Raw genomic sequence first — 13209 nt, 5'->3', positions numbered from 1 at the left:
ATATGTGAATTTAAATAAGGGAATTTCATCATGAGGATCCTCCAGTCCTCACACTGCAAACAGTTAATTGAGGATTTAATCTACGGTTTAAAATTAATGAGAGATGAATCTGCCTTAAAAAGGGGAACGTATTTACCAGAGATTTAGGGTGTGCTCTTTTAATTATGTCACTTTTTTGGCAATTCAGTCAATGAAGTATATTTTACTTTTCTGCTTCACCTCTGTTTGAGACAGCAAATGCTGCCAGAGGGTGCTCTAAGCCCTGCTCATCTTCATGATTTTAATAAAACTGTTTTAATAAGACTTTAGGTTGCACATGGGCTCAAATATGTGAGGACTGGGGGGTTCTTGCTAAGCAGGAAATTTTTCAAATGTGTTTCAGGATGGTTTACAAAACCAACAGAAAAAACCGCCAGCTTTTCAGAAGTCCATCAAAATGTGCAACAGAAACTTGTGGCTGAAATGAAAGCAGAAAACATCAAGCAATTCCTTCGGTAAGCCCTGTGCATCTTGTTCTTTGGATAAACTTATCACTCACAGAAACTAAAGAGTGATAACATCACCTCCAGGGAAAAGCCTCTGAAAGCAGAGCTGTTAAGATGCTTTGGACCTATATGGTTTGTACAGAAGGTCTGGGGGAAGGCGAAGGGGCCTTTCGGTTCTCCCCTTCCCCATTTCTGAAGTCACCTTTCTGGAGTGGTTGTGCTGTTAAGTGCACTTCCCTCAAGCTGCCACACTGCCAGTGCTTACCATGCTTTTCTGTGATGATTTTCCATAGTTTGGATTTAATGCAGGTCAGCATCTGTTTTTTCCTCACAAGTGTCTGAAGCTCTGACATGGGATAACTGCTTTGTCTCAGAATGAGACGATGTCCTGTATTTGGGATACGCTGATTTCTATTAATTACGGTTGAGCGATAATCTGTCCAGTGGCTCCTTAAACTTCCAGTTTGAGCAGCTAGTCTAAATATAGAATGAATATATTAAAAATGTAACATTAAAAATGCTGCAAAGTTTTTAATGGCCCTGAGCTGCAGGTATAGTTGCAGCTGATCATTCCTTCATGGTGGCCATACTGGGTAACGTGCTTGAGATCCATATTGGGTGCTTGAGATTCCATTGGACCTTGTCTTCTGTTTCAGAAGAGGAAGGGCCCTGTCCCTGCTCAGTGTGTATATACGGTTGGTTGCATGATGCAATTGTTATTAAATGTACTTTTTTTCATCCCAAAGTTCTTTCAAAACATCTAAAATTCTAGGCATATAGAAATACCCTCGTTTTGCTGTGTATTCCACTGGAAATTTAAAAAAAAAAAATCATTAGGGTGCATATTTATATGTTCCACAGAGAAACAAGCATATTCACACTAAATGTAAACAAATGCAAACTCTGGTTAGTAACATGATGGTATTCAGCATGTAAGTCAGCAGCTGCATCTCAAGCGTTAAAGGATTAGTGACAAATTCGATTTCTGTACATTTATTCTAAAACCAAAATGTTGCATTTCAATTAGCTTTTAAAGACTATAGGCTTTATCTTATTTTGTGTTTGTTGCTCTCAGTAGATTGGAGAGTTCCTGAAGATTGTGTCTGAGTGAGAGTCTAGGCTACATTTCCAGAGCCATGACTTTGAATCATGGCTCTGGAAAGGACGAAACTGTTTGGAACTGAAAATTTGCAAAAAGGCATCGTGTGGTGTTCGATATATTTTTCCTTATTGCAATATAGTATTTAAACTAGAGTACTTAAGGGATTAGAAGGTACTTGAAATACTCCAATGAATTAAAGTGCAAGAAGAAGACAGGCAACAAGCTTTGGCCAGTCATACCTGCACAGTTTAAAGACAGGGAAAGACAAGAGCAGAGAGCAGTAGAGAATCAGACACATTCAAATCCAGGGGCCAGGTGGGATTCACATGAAAGACCTGGATGTCATGATTGTGAGGCTGCTGTCTATGAGAAGTGCTGGTGACTGAAACAGATCCCTGGTGGCTGAAAAGGGCCCGTCTTTAGGTAAGGCATGAAAGACAACCTAGGGGTGACTGTGGACTGGTCAGCTTCACTTCAGTCCCTGGAAGGGTGGCCAAACATCCTTCTGGAATCTATTTCCAAATACAAGAAGGGCACAGAGCTGATTAAGAACAGTTGGCATTTATTTGCTGTTTGTTTATGTGGTCAGCACGATGTCTTTCTGTCAGGAAATGACTGGCTACGTGGGTGAGTGGAGACAGTACACTGTAACATCCTTGACTTTGACAAGGCTTTGGACTTTGTCTCCCACAACACTCTCATTTGGAAGCTGAGGAAGCACTGAAGAACAAGCTGTTACGTGGGTAGAAAAGAGTCTGAAAGGACAGGTTGAAGTGGTACTGTTCATGATATTTGATACCACTAATTGATGGCAATTAATGGTATCTGACCTTGTGGGGCAGCCATTAACAAGTAGCCTGTTGGAATTTTGAAGCTGGTGCTGATCAGTGTTCACCATTTGTTCAGTGGGCCAGACAAATTGCAGACAGATTTGTATAGGGCAGCCCAGAAGGGCTGCGTGTCATTTCTGCTCATCACCATTAGGTGCTATATCTGATCTGGATGGAAATGTTGTTCAGACAGCTTTTATTATCCAGGCTTTTGATTAAGAAGAAAAGAACAAATGCGTGCAGATAACTTGACATAATGATTTTCAAATTAAGCTTATTGGTACACATTATGCCAACAATGTGCAAACCCATGATCAGATCCCACAGTCGTTTGGAGGGCTCCTTTCTGAAGGTGTAGCTCTTCTCTATTTCTGCACCTTGCATACTGTTCATAGTCTTTTGCTGAATGTCTTTGACACTGATTTTCATTCCTTGTGTGTAATTGTGGCTATTTCTGTTATGCAAAGAGAAAGGTTCAGCTGACTTATCTTAAGGCCTTAGGAAAGATCCTTTACTCTGACTACATTTTGGGCTTCTCCTGATGCAGACTCTGATAAACAAACATGTTGTACAGCTCAGATTTTAAGACCTTGCCCTCCATGCATGTGGCTTGAAGATAAGCTTTATACACACTGATCCTAGTTCATTATTGTGCCTCTCCGCATTTGCTGCTTACTAGTGGTTTTCTGTCTTACTCTAGCTCATTTACCAAGTTGCCTCACCTCGCAGGAACTGAACAGAATCTTCTTCTTGCCAAGCAAATTCAAGGCCAGTGGAAGGAATTTGGACTGGATTCAGCAGAACTCGTTCATTATGATGTGCTTCTTTCCTACCCAGATGAAACGCAGCCAAACTACATCTCTGTAATTGATGATGAAGGGAATGAGGTGATCTTTTTAAGGATTAAACTGCATTTATGTAAGACTTCTTTAAAGAAACTGTGTCTTCCTCCATTTTCCCACCCACTCATCCCAGCATGTGCCTTATAACATGATAAAAAATCCGGTGCAAAGGGAACTCAGAAACTATTTTCCAGAGTGTGCAGCAGAACAGCAGAGTGGCTGAAATCTCAATGCCTCTTACAGCAGAGAGAGAGGATGTGTGGAGAGGCTGCAATTAACACCAATAGATCAGAAGGTATGAGAATAGCCATACTGGTTCAGATTAAGGATACATCTGGGCCAATATCCTTTTTCCATAAACAGCCTTAAGCGGATGCACAGGGAAGTTTAAGAACAAAGAATTGTATTTCAGGCATACAATTCTTCTGGTGTCTAGCTGTTTTCAGCTCAGGGGTTCTTTGGGCTTGGTGCAATTAGTGTCTTCAAGAATCCTCATTAGACCTCTCTTCCAAGAGTTCATCCAGTTAGGTACCCTCATTAGACCTCTCTTCCAAGTACCTACCCAGTCTCTGCTCGAACATTATACATTTTTCGTTTCCATAAGCATGCTGGGGTAGGGAATGGCACACAGACACTATCCACTGTATGAAGTACTACTTCCTTTTGTTGGCTCTGAACCCGATCCTCCTGGCTTCCTATGGTGTCTCCTAGGTAATAATGAACAGTTGGTCTATAGGCACCTTCTCCATTTTGTACACACAGGGGATTAAAGAAGTAGACGTAAAACCTGATAAGGAGCCTGAACAAAGAGAGGAGATGGGGCTGCTAGAGAAGCAACACAGACATTCTTTCAGAACCCCCACAACAGTCTCTCAGATAGAATCTCACAAAGAGTGGACATGAACCGTGAGGCAGCATGAGTATTAAACAGATAATGAGAAAAGGCAGCACATTTAACGGGAATGTAACTAGCGAAGAGGTGAAGAGTAATATTCGAGGTGGGAGTAATCACAAAAAATACCTCTGGTGATGGCATGGGTGAATGAGGTGTGTTTTTATTGTCAACACCTCATGGCAATTTCCAGCTACTTCTTTTCCTGGGTTCAGGCAGTGGTTGATGAGCATTTTCTGACAAGTGATCTGTCTCTCTCTATTCATATCCACATTCTGTTGTAAAAATTCATCTGTGTATCCCCAGCTGGGTTTTTGTTTGAACTTAACTTGTGCTAGTTAGAGTTGTGTTTGTTTCCGTGTATGTATTTCCATAACAGTTTAATAACCAAGATTAGTGTACAAACTTGTGCCTGGAGATAGAGTGTTTGACTGAAGACTTTTGTTGTTTACTGATAGATTTTCAATACATCATTGTTTGAACCACCTCCAGAAGGGTATGAAAATGTTACTGATATATTACCACCATATAATGCTTTTTCAGCACAAGGAGTGCCAGAGGTAAGAAAAAAAAATTAGCTGAAGCCGTATTTTGCGAAGCACTTGCTGGGGCAGATTGCTCCAACTTCTCAAAATGTTTGCTGTGGTAGTTTTAATTAACCATTAGAATAGGAGAACACTTAAGGACAGCTAGGCCACAAAGTGTGGTGGAGGTTAGAAGTCTCATATTACGGAAAAAGCTTTCTCAAATTGCGAGAACTCTGAATCACATAATAAGTGAAAAGCCTTTATCTTTATGGAGAACTTTGGATACATCCCAGATTACTCCATATGACTCAATCATATGGAGAGGACTTGCCTAAGTCTCAAGTAGAAATAGCAATATATAAATAAATTTGGAAGACATTTTGGATTAAGTGAATGTCTTCCAAGGCTACAAAAGCCCCTCATTTAATCTGATAATTCATCATAGAGGAACAAGTCAAGGACAATATTGTATTGCATAAATGAATTAAAATATATAATAGTGAGAATACCACTGGGTTTTCGTACCCACAGAAGCTTGTCTGTTTAGCAAAGCACATTGGCTTAGCTTCTAACATCAGTTTAAAGGGCTGCTGTTCAGTGCAGATATTATAGAAGGGTCAGCAATTTGAGACAAGGCTTCCTGCAGAATATTACGGATATCTTTTCTTATTATTTTTATGGGCACTGGATCGCATTTGTAGAAATGAAAAAAAAAACCAAACAAATTATATCATACTTCGTGAATGTATATATATTTTTTCCTGAAAACAGATATTTTGTTTGTCGAATGACTAGCTGCCATGAAACTGCTTTTCCTTTCTCTGCAGGCAGATCTGGTATATGTGAATTATGGCCGCACCGAAGACTTTTTTAAGCTGGAACGTGAAATGGGAATTAATTGTACGGGAAAGATTGTTATTGCCAGATATGGGAAGATCTTCAGAGGAAACAAAGTAAGGGTTGCGTTTTGTTTTTTCCTCTGTGGGTCAGACACTGCTCATGGTGCAGCTGGTGGGAGTTAATGAGGACTGTTAGTTAGTGAGTTGGAATGTAGGAGCAGAAGGAAGCCTGCAGTGTATCCATTGTGACTGCATTCTAAAAATAACTTCCAAAACAAGGAAAACAGATGAATGTATTAATCTCCCGAGGCTGAGATGACTGCAAACTCCATAGGCAGCTCTTGAAAGAGATTAGTTCAGGGAACTAAGTAGTTTGAGGAGCCAAGGCTTTCAATACTTTTCATCCTTAGAACTGCAGTATTTTGAAGAAGTATTTGACAAAGAGTCTGATGCACAGAAATTGAATAACCAACTCTTCTGACTTCAGACAACGACTCTGACAAAATTGATGACAGTGTGCCACAGTGGGGATATTGGTCAGGTTTTGTGCCTTTATGTCCTGTGCTTTATTTCATGGCCTTGAGCTATGACTCAAGTCATGACACAAATAACGGACATACTGTGTTTCACTGTGCTTTGTTCTTCTGCTGAGGCAGTGGTCATTTTCACTCTTCCACATATACAACTTCTAAAGCTGTGTCCCCATGGAAATAAATTGCAACATTCAGATTTATTACTGCATTAAAAAAGAATAAAAGGGCATTTCTCAAAAGCAAATAATTTCACAGGTTAAAAATGCCATGTTAGCAGGAGCCCAAGGGATCATACTTTATTCAGACCCTGCTGACTACCATGCCCCAGGAGTAGATGCTTATCCAGATGGCTGGAACCTTCCAGGTGGAGGAGCCCAGCGAGGGAATGTGTTAAACCTGAATGGGGCTGGGGATCCTCTGACACCAGGTTATCCTGCAAAAGGTGAGTGAAAGATCTGTACCCTGGGCCATCAAATACTTTATAAACTGGTGCTGAAAGTTAATTTGACACTAGAAATTAATCTATTTTCAGTACAGATGCAACGAAAAAACCTGCTTGAAATATTTTTAGCAGTAGTTAATTTTCCAGTTGCAGACTAAGTTCTACCCGTATGTCATTTCAGCTGGTTGCTTTTGAGTTAGGCAGGGAAGTATGCTTTTAGGAAAATCTTTTTGTGTGATCCCAGACTTGTAACTCTTTGAAAAGCAGGCTGTGTAGGAGTACAGACTGTGAAACAGCAGAAAATGGCCGAGAATTTACAGCCATTTGTAAATATTTGTGTTTCCAGAGAGAACCAGTTTAAACTAAATTATAGTCTACCATCAAAGAAGAGTAATAGCTTTGCTTGGAGGTATGTTTCCTTGATGATCCTAGATTCCAAGCAGAAAACCAGTCTAAAATCCTCTTTAAAGGGAGGAACATTTCTGTAGTAAAAGTAACAGTAGCCTGGAGTCTTTTGAAACATGGCACCAGGTGCTTGTCTTGTCCTTGTAGTCATCCTGAACTCAGTCTGAACCAAGATGCCCACCAGTCCTGTCTGCTGAGAGGATGGGAATACAGGGGTGTTTCTGGAAAGCTCACTGGCTTGTGTGACCATTGTTGGGGGCATAAGACAACAACCTGCTAAAAAACCAGGGTAGGCTGTGTGTGCCTGGGCCACCAGGTTTAGAGAGACACTGACTGTCTTCTACATAGGTAAATGCATCTGTGGATGTCTTCTGCAGCTTGCCAACAGGCTGCACGGGGGCCATTTTCACCTCACACACCATCTTGGTTATCCCACAGACAGCTTTGAGGAAATGTAATAGTATGGATAGGCAGCAAATACAACTGTGACTCAAACGTGGGGATTGCTTTTACACAGTCGTGTAGATGTGCTTTTGTGTTTGTTGTTCTGTCGTTTACATTTTGCTTAGATATTGCTTTCACTAGAAGCAATATCTAAAAAATGATGTAAGAATTAAAAAATTGATGTATGCTTGCGGCCACTGTGGCTGCAGCGTTCAAAAGTCTTTCCATTTTAGTGGAAGTTTCTAAGAACACTGTTAGTTTGACATTCTGTTCTCGTTTCTCAGAGTACACTTTTAGGTATAAAGTTAATGAAGGTGTAGGGATTCCAAAAATCCCAGTTCATCCCATTGGATATCACGACGCAGAAGTACTATTACGGTGAGTATACATCAGTCCTTCTCACCAGAAATCAGTATGCACAAATGTGCAGCAAAAGTTTTTATACTAAGATGATATAATCATCTATGCTGTTACCTGTATTTATTGTTCTTTTGTAGTAGTAGTGAGTTCTTCAGAAACTGTGGACAGTTCAAAGCAATCTGTTTCTGGCATAATGTTTCTAAGAATTTTGTAAACACACCTTTTTTTAGATGCAGTAATTATTAAGGGAATTTAAGGTTTCAGCTTACTGGTCAACTACATGTGTCCTGGTTTTCCCTTAACAGTGCAATGGGAGGACTTGCAGCTCCAGACAGCAGCTGGAAGGGAAGTCTCAATGTGTCTTATAACATAGGGCCAGGATTTGCTGACAGCTCTTCTACAAGGTCTGTTTTAACTCTTGCCTATTTATAAAATATTGAGGGGAAAAAAAATATCCTCAGCAAGAAAAACACTGCGAAACAATATACCTGAGAGATTCTGCAGAAATTTACTTCCAAGTGGGCAACTCTTTGTAATAATTATGAAAATTTGAAAATAAATTATCAAACCCATGTTTTTGCTCAGTGTCCCCAATGTCAATGGATAGACAAGATTCAGAGGATATGGGTTCAGCCTCGTCATTCCAACTTCAATACTTAAGGGTTCAGACATTGTTTCACTGGTCCTTTTCAAAATGAGTATATAGCAATAAGTAGACATTTTTTTAACATTGCTCAATTAACCCTAAACTTCCTCCTCGCTTCCAGTTTGGTCTTTCTGTTTCTGATGACCAAGGGGACAATAGGACAGCCAGCTTGTACCAGTCCAGTGAGGAAGGACTGACAATTCAGTAGTTCTCTTCTATGTATTTTTCCCTTGTCCACTGGAAGCCTCGCGGGGTTTCTGTGAACTTAGAGCTGTGAAGTGTGGCAATGATTTCGAAGTCCATCAACTGTTCCCAAAAGCTGGTAGGCCCCATGGTTGAAAACCCTGAACAATAACAGGACAGAAGAGCACAGAGCTGATATATCTTACTAATTTGTTTGGGAGGAACGGGCCTTTGACCAGCTGGATTAGCAATAGTTCGTTTGAAGTTTACGTTTTTTGATCTCTAACAGAGAAACACAATTGCCTGGGTCTCCAGCACTAGCAGAGTGGCTCTCTCGCAGACCAAATCACATAGCAATTGCATTTGGTGATCAGGGATTTGACTAGCTGTCAGGGACTGTCATATCATTCATTCTTCTTTATAACTGATAAGATGCAGTAGAGAAAGATAAAGATCGCTTTTCTATCACTTTTTCATGTAAAAACACTTCCAGTTTACAGGCAATGTTGTTCTGTGAGGTGTTCTGTGGTAGTGGACCACAATGAACAATGTGTAAAAATGGTGTATCCTTATCACTGTTCTACCTCCTGCAAAACAAGAGTATGTCTGAATATATAACGTCACAAAGGCTTCACTGATCATTATTCTTTTCATCTCTGCACTAACACTAGCTAAACATGAATCAGGTAGGAATAAATAAATAAGAAAGCATATTTGACGTAATTAAGGTGTTGTTTGGAATGTCTCGAAGAGCAACAGTGAGAAAAGAAATAATATGATTCATCAACAAAATATATACATGGGAAATATTTCTGAATGGACTTTATAACATCTTCCGCCTTGGTAGGACTAATTCTCCATACACTTCTTTCTCAGAATAGCTCCATATCAAAAGGAACCTTTTGAGTCTAGGTAGAAAGTCACTCGCACATAGGAAGTGTGCAAATGTATGCATGCCCAAGGCACTGGTGTCAGTTATTTTCTGGGCAAAGATCCAGTAGCTGTCCTGTACAAGTTTTGATTTTGACAGCTATGCAGATTTGCTGCTGAAAAGATAACTTCAAATGTGGAACTCTTGAGGTTTTGCCAGACATAAAAAAAGAATTATTTGATGCTTTGTTTCTTCTACAGGTTGAGAGGGGCTGAATACTACATTATTTTTAGCTCTGCTAATACTTGAATTTCCTTCCTTTTTATAAAATTAACAAGTGGATTTTACTGGAGGGGAGGGATTGACAAATCTTGATCGTTTAGATCTGCTGTCCTAATAGAGATTCCAGTTTGTTCCTGGATGAATATTTCTAATGACCTTCTCTCCAAGTTCTAACTTATTACACAGAATTGCGCTAGAAAACAAAAGCGTGTTCTTTATAAAAATATGTATATCCACAATTATATAATTTTGTACATAAAAATGTAAATGCATTTTTAATTACTCTATATGCTTTTCAGTTTACTCCTCTAATAATCAATTATCCAATTGACTCCCATAAATAACAATTCAACAAATTCTGTGACTGTTTGAAAATTTATAGATTGGCCCGCTTCATAGGGTTGTTTCTAAGGCATCTGTCAGCAGGTTAACTGAAATACAAAATGCGACCCTGGTACAGCCTGACAGGTTAGATCAGTGTTGAACGCACAAAGCAGAGCAGAAGAACAAACTTCCTGGCTTTCAGATTATTAATGTTGACTTTTTATTGCCTTCTCAGTCAGAAATGGTTACTCCATACTACTTTTTATTTCAGAAAAGTCAGAATGCATGTTCATACAAACAATAGAATAACACGAATTTACAATGTCATTGGCATCCTCAGAGGAGCTGTGGAACCAGGTGAGCAGGGGGTGCTTGATAATTTTAATCCCGGCTTTATTTTGTGTTTGGTGAAATTATTCTCATGTTGCAAGAAACTTTGTTTTCTAGATAGCCAGATAATGTGGAATCTGAGAAACCCTTAATAGTTGTCCTCTTCCTCCCATCACACTGTTTTTCATTGGCATTCCCAAGAATATATTTGAATGCTAATGCTATGATAGATGTCAGGGGATTTTTTCTGTAGTGCCTGTCATTTTACAGTAGGTTTCCCCTTACATCATTCATACATTTTGCCTTTGCGAAAACTTAGACAGTGCAAAAAAACCTAGAAAACTGGTGATGGTTTGGAACTTCCACATACTATTGTTGACACTTAGTAGCAGGTCGTATACGTGAAATACTTCTGAGTAGAAAAATATGTGAAAAAGATTTCTTGTCTTCATTTATATACTTCAGTAGAGTGAATGGAAGGTTGCAGAATACCTTAAAAATTAAATGTGTAGCACTGGTATTAAAATTCATGTTTTGTTTGACTCAAGTAGGGATGCAATCAAAGGAAATACAGGTAACCTTAATGCATTTTTAATTAAGGATTGGTATTGTGTGTTTGTTTCCAGACAGATATGTTATTTTAGGAGGTCATAGAGACTCTTGGGTATTTGGTGGTATTGATCCAACTACGGGTGCAGCTGTTCTGCAAGAGGTTGTAAGGAGTTTTGGCAAAATGAAGATGGAAGGTAACATACTTATTACAGACATAAAATGATGGATATGGAAAGCAGGAGCTTTGAGGAACTGTGCTGAATGATCCCATGAGCAGTTGCATCGATTCAACTTTTCACCTCTACAGAAAGTTGCATTTTGTATTATGATAGATGCAAATTCATTGAAGAGATGAGTGTGTACCATCATCGCATCTTAGTTGGCTGCGTTTATTCCCTCACATCTCTCATCGGTGTAATAGCACCCTCTTAGTTGTGTGGAATGAAAATATTGCATTAAGAAGAAATGTCTCTGCAATAATATATTCCCCTAAGGAGTTTAGAGGAGATTTTTTTTTTGCTTTTATCAATTAAGTGCTATTTAAAGCAATTTCAATAAACCGTGGTGATCTTTCACTAGACTTCCTATATTCAAATTGAATTTTCAAGTTAACTGTGTGATTGCAGGTTGGAGACCTAAGCGAACTATTGTTTTTGCTAGCTGGGATGCAGAAGAATTTGGATTGTTGGGTTCCACAGAGTGGGCTGAGGTAAATAAAAAATGATGTAAAGAAAGCAAAACTTGAAAGTCTGTCGCGGGCAGCTGCAGTGCCCAGTGCTGTCTGTTCCTTGACTTAAATCAATAGCTTCAAGGTAAAATTGGAGCACAATAGACTGCTTTGGGTGCTGTGAAACCCTCATATGTATACAGGGTACCTCATATATTTATACAAATTATGTTCTTACAACCTAAGTGCACTGACTCAGAAGAGTTTTAAAACTCTACTCTGATTCAAAGCTAATGTCCCTCAGTGGTCTCTATGTGGAAATCTATCCATTTAACAGAATAGCAGCATTTCATATAATTTAAATTGGTTTATTTTCTAGCTTTCTATTAGACAAATCCCTTAGTTTCTATAAACTAAAGTCTGGCGGATGTATCTGTGATCCATAAGCACACCAAACCCTTTGTGTGGCAATAAATTAATCCTCCTGTGCAAACAAAAGGGTGGGTAATCTATAAGTGAATAGTCCCAAATTCCTGTGAAACTCCTGGTATTATAGAGTCTCAGAGGCAGGACAATCCCTGACCATATTCCTGCCTGACAGAAGGATGTTGGGAAATTCAGAAGTGAGGTTCTGAATGGTTTTCTTTTCCTTTCCCTGTTGGGCATGTTCAGTTCACCCCGTAAGTGGATTTGTTCAGCTTTGGTCAGAAATATAGGTTTTACAAGAGTTCTCATTGCTTTGTCTGTAAAATCCAAACTAGAAATAGAGCAGACAGAAAATTGTCTGATGAGACACATTTCATCTGAACTATGTCGATTTATTTGTACTGAATGGTACAGCAGAAATGTGTTGTTTTGTTCTTCTGTTAGAATTTTATTTACAGGGTTATATTTAGCTAGGTGGATAGAGCTTTAAAAACCTATAAAATAAAATATTTTAATCTTTTTGTTTTAGTTTATTGACATGTATTTCACCACAACATTACACAGTAAAATGACATGTCAGAGGAGGTGACAGAAATGTGCTCCCAAACACCGAAGGTCTTCCACCATTCTTCTGTTAGCAAACATGATATTTCTGTTCCTCTGGGTTTGCACTAATCCTTTCTCCCATAAACTGTTTGGCTTTCAGCTGCAATAGACTCACCACATCTTATTTTTGGTTTTTGGGACATTAGATGAAGGAAGCACAATTTAAATGATTTTAAAAATCATTTACCAAGAGATTTTAAAGAGTTGACTTTAACATTTCATCTCACCTGAACTCCACTGGTAACAATTTTATACAGTATATAAAACTTTGTGATCGATTTGCCAGTGTATCTGTACACGTATGTAGATGACGTAAGGAAAAAACACACAACTGTTTTAACTATGAGGAATATGAAACAATGATACTTAAAAGATAAATTTCTCTCGAGCAAGTCCTGAATAAATTAGAAGTTCTTTTTATGTTTGATTTGTTCACATACTGCTACTGCTCTGCTGTAATGTTTTTTGTTCAATAATTTAATATCTAGTAATCTATCATCCATTATGTCATGGAACAGCAGCTGTACAAGATTAGAAAGCCAGGAGCAAAATTCATATTTGAACCTCGATGTTTTTATATTACTGTTTTCTTGCTTTATCTTGGTGGTGTGCATTCATGCT

The 13209-nt window shown here is 38.8% G+C and overlaps 1 protein-coding gene across 1 annotated transcript in view; it reads left to right on the top strand.

Moving 5' to 3' along the window:
- Positions 1–309: 309 nt before the first annotated feature.
- Positions 310–13209, top strand: part of LOC104498404 (N-acetylated-alpha-linked acidic dipeptidase 2-like) — a gene marked incomplete at its 5' end in the record, with an annotated part of 30485 nt that continues 17585 nt past the window's right edge. The window contains 10 exons of the mRNA XM_010141778.1: positions 310–494; positions 3118–3304; positions 4610–4711; positions 5506–5631; positions 6306–6492; positions 7626–7719; positions 8007–8105; positions 10279–10364; positions 10964–11083; positions 11516–11598. Coding sequence (XP_010140080.1) covers positions 310–494; positions 3118–3304; positions 4610–4711; positions 5506–5631; positions 6306–6492; positions 7626–7719; positions 8007–8105; positions 10279–10364; positions 10964–11083; positions 11516–11598 — 1269 coding nt within the window. The remainder of the gene's footprint in view (positions 495–3117; positions 3305–4609; positions 4712–5505; positions 5632–6305; positions 6493–7625; positions 7720–8006; positions 8106–10278; positions 10365–10963; positions 11084–11515; positions 11599–13209) is intronic.

The sequence above is a fragment of the Buceros rhinoceros genome, unplaced genomic scaffold (assembly GCF_000710305.1).
Source record: "Buceros rhinoceros silvestris isolate BGI_N320 unplaced genomic scaffold, ASM71030v1 scaffold928, whole genome shotgun sequence".
Lineage (NCBI taxonomy): Eukaryota > Metazoa > Chordata > Aves > Bucerotiformes > Bucerotidae > Buceros > Buceros rhinoceros.
Note: the sequence above shows the minus strand (reverse complement) of the source record. Positions and strands in the feature narration are given on the sequence as shown.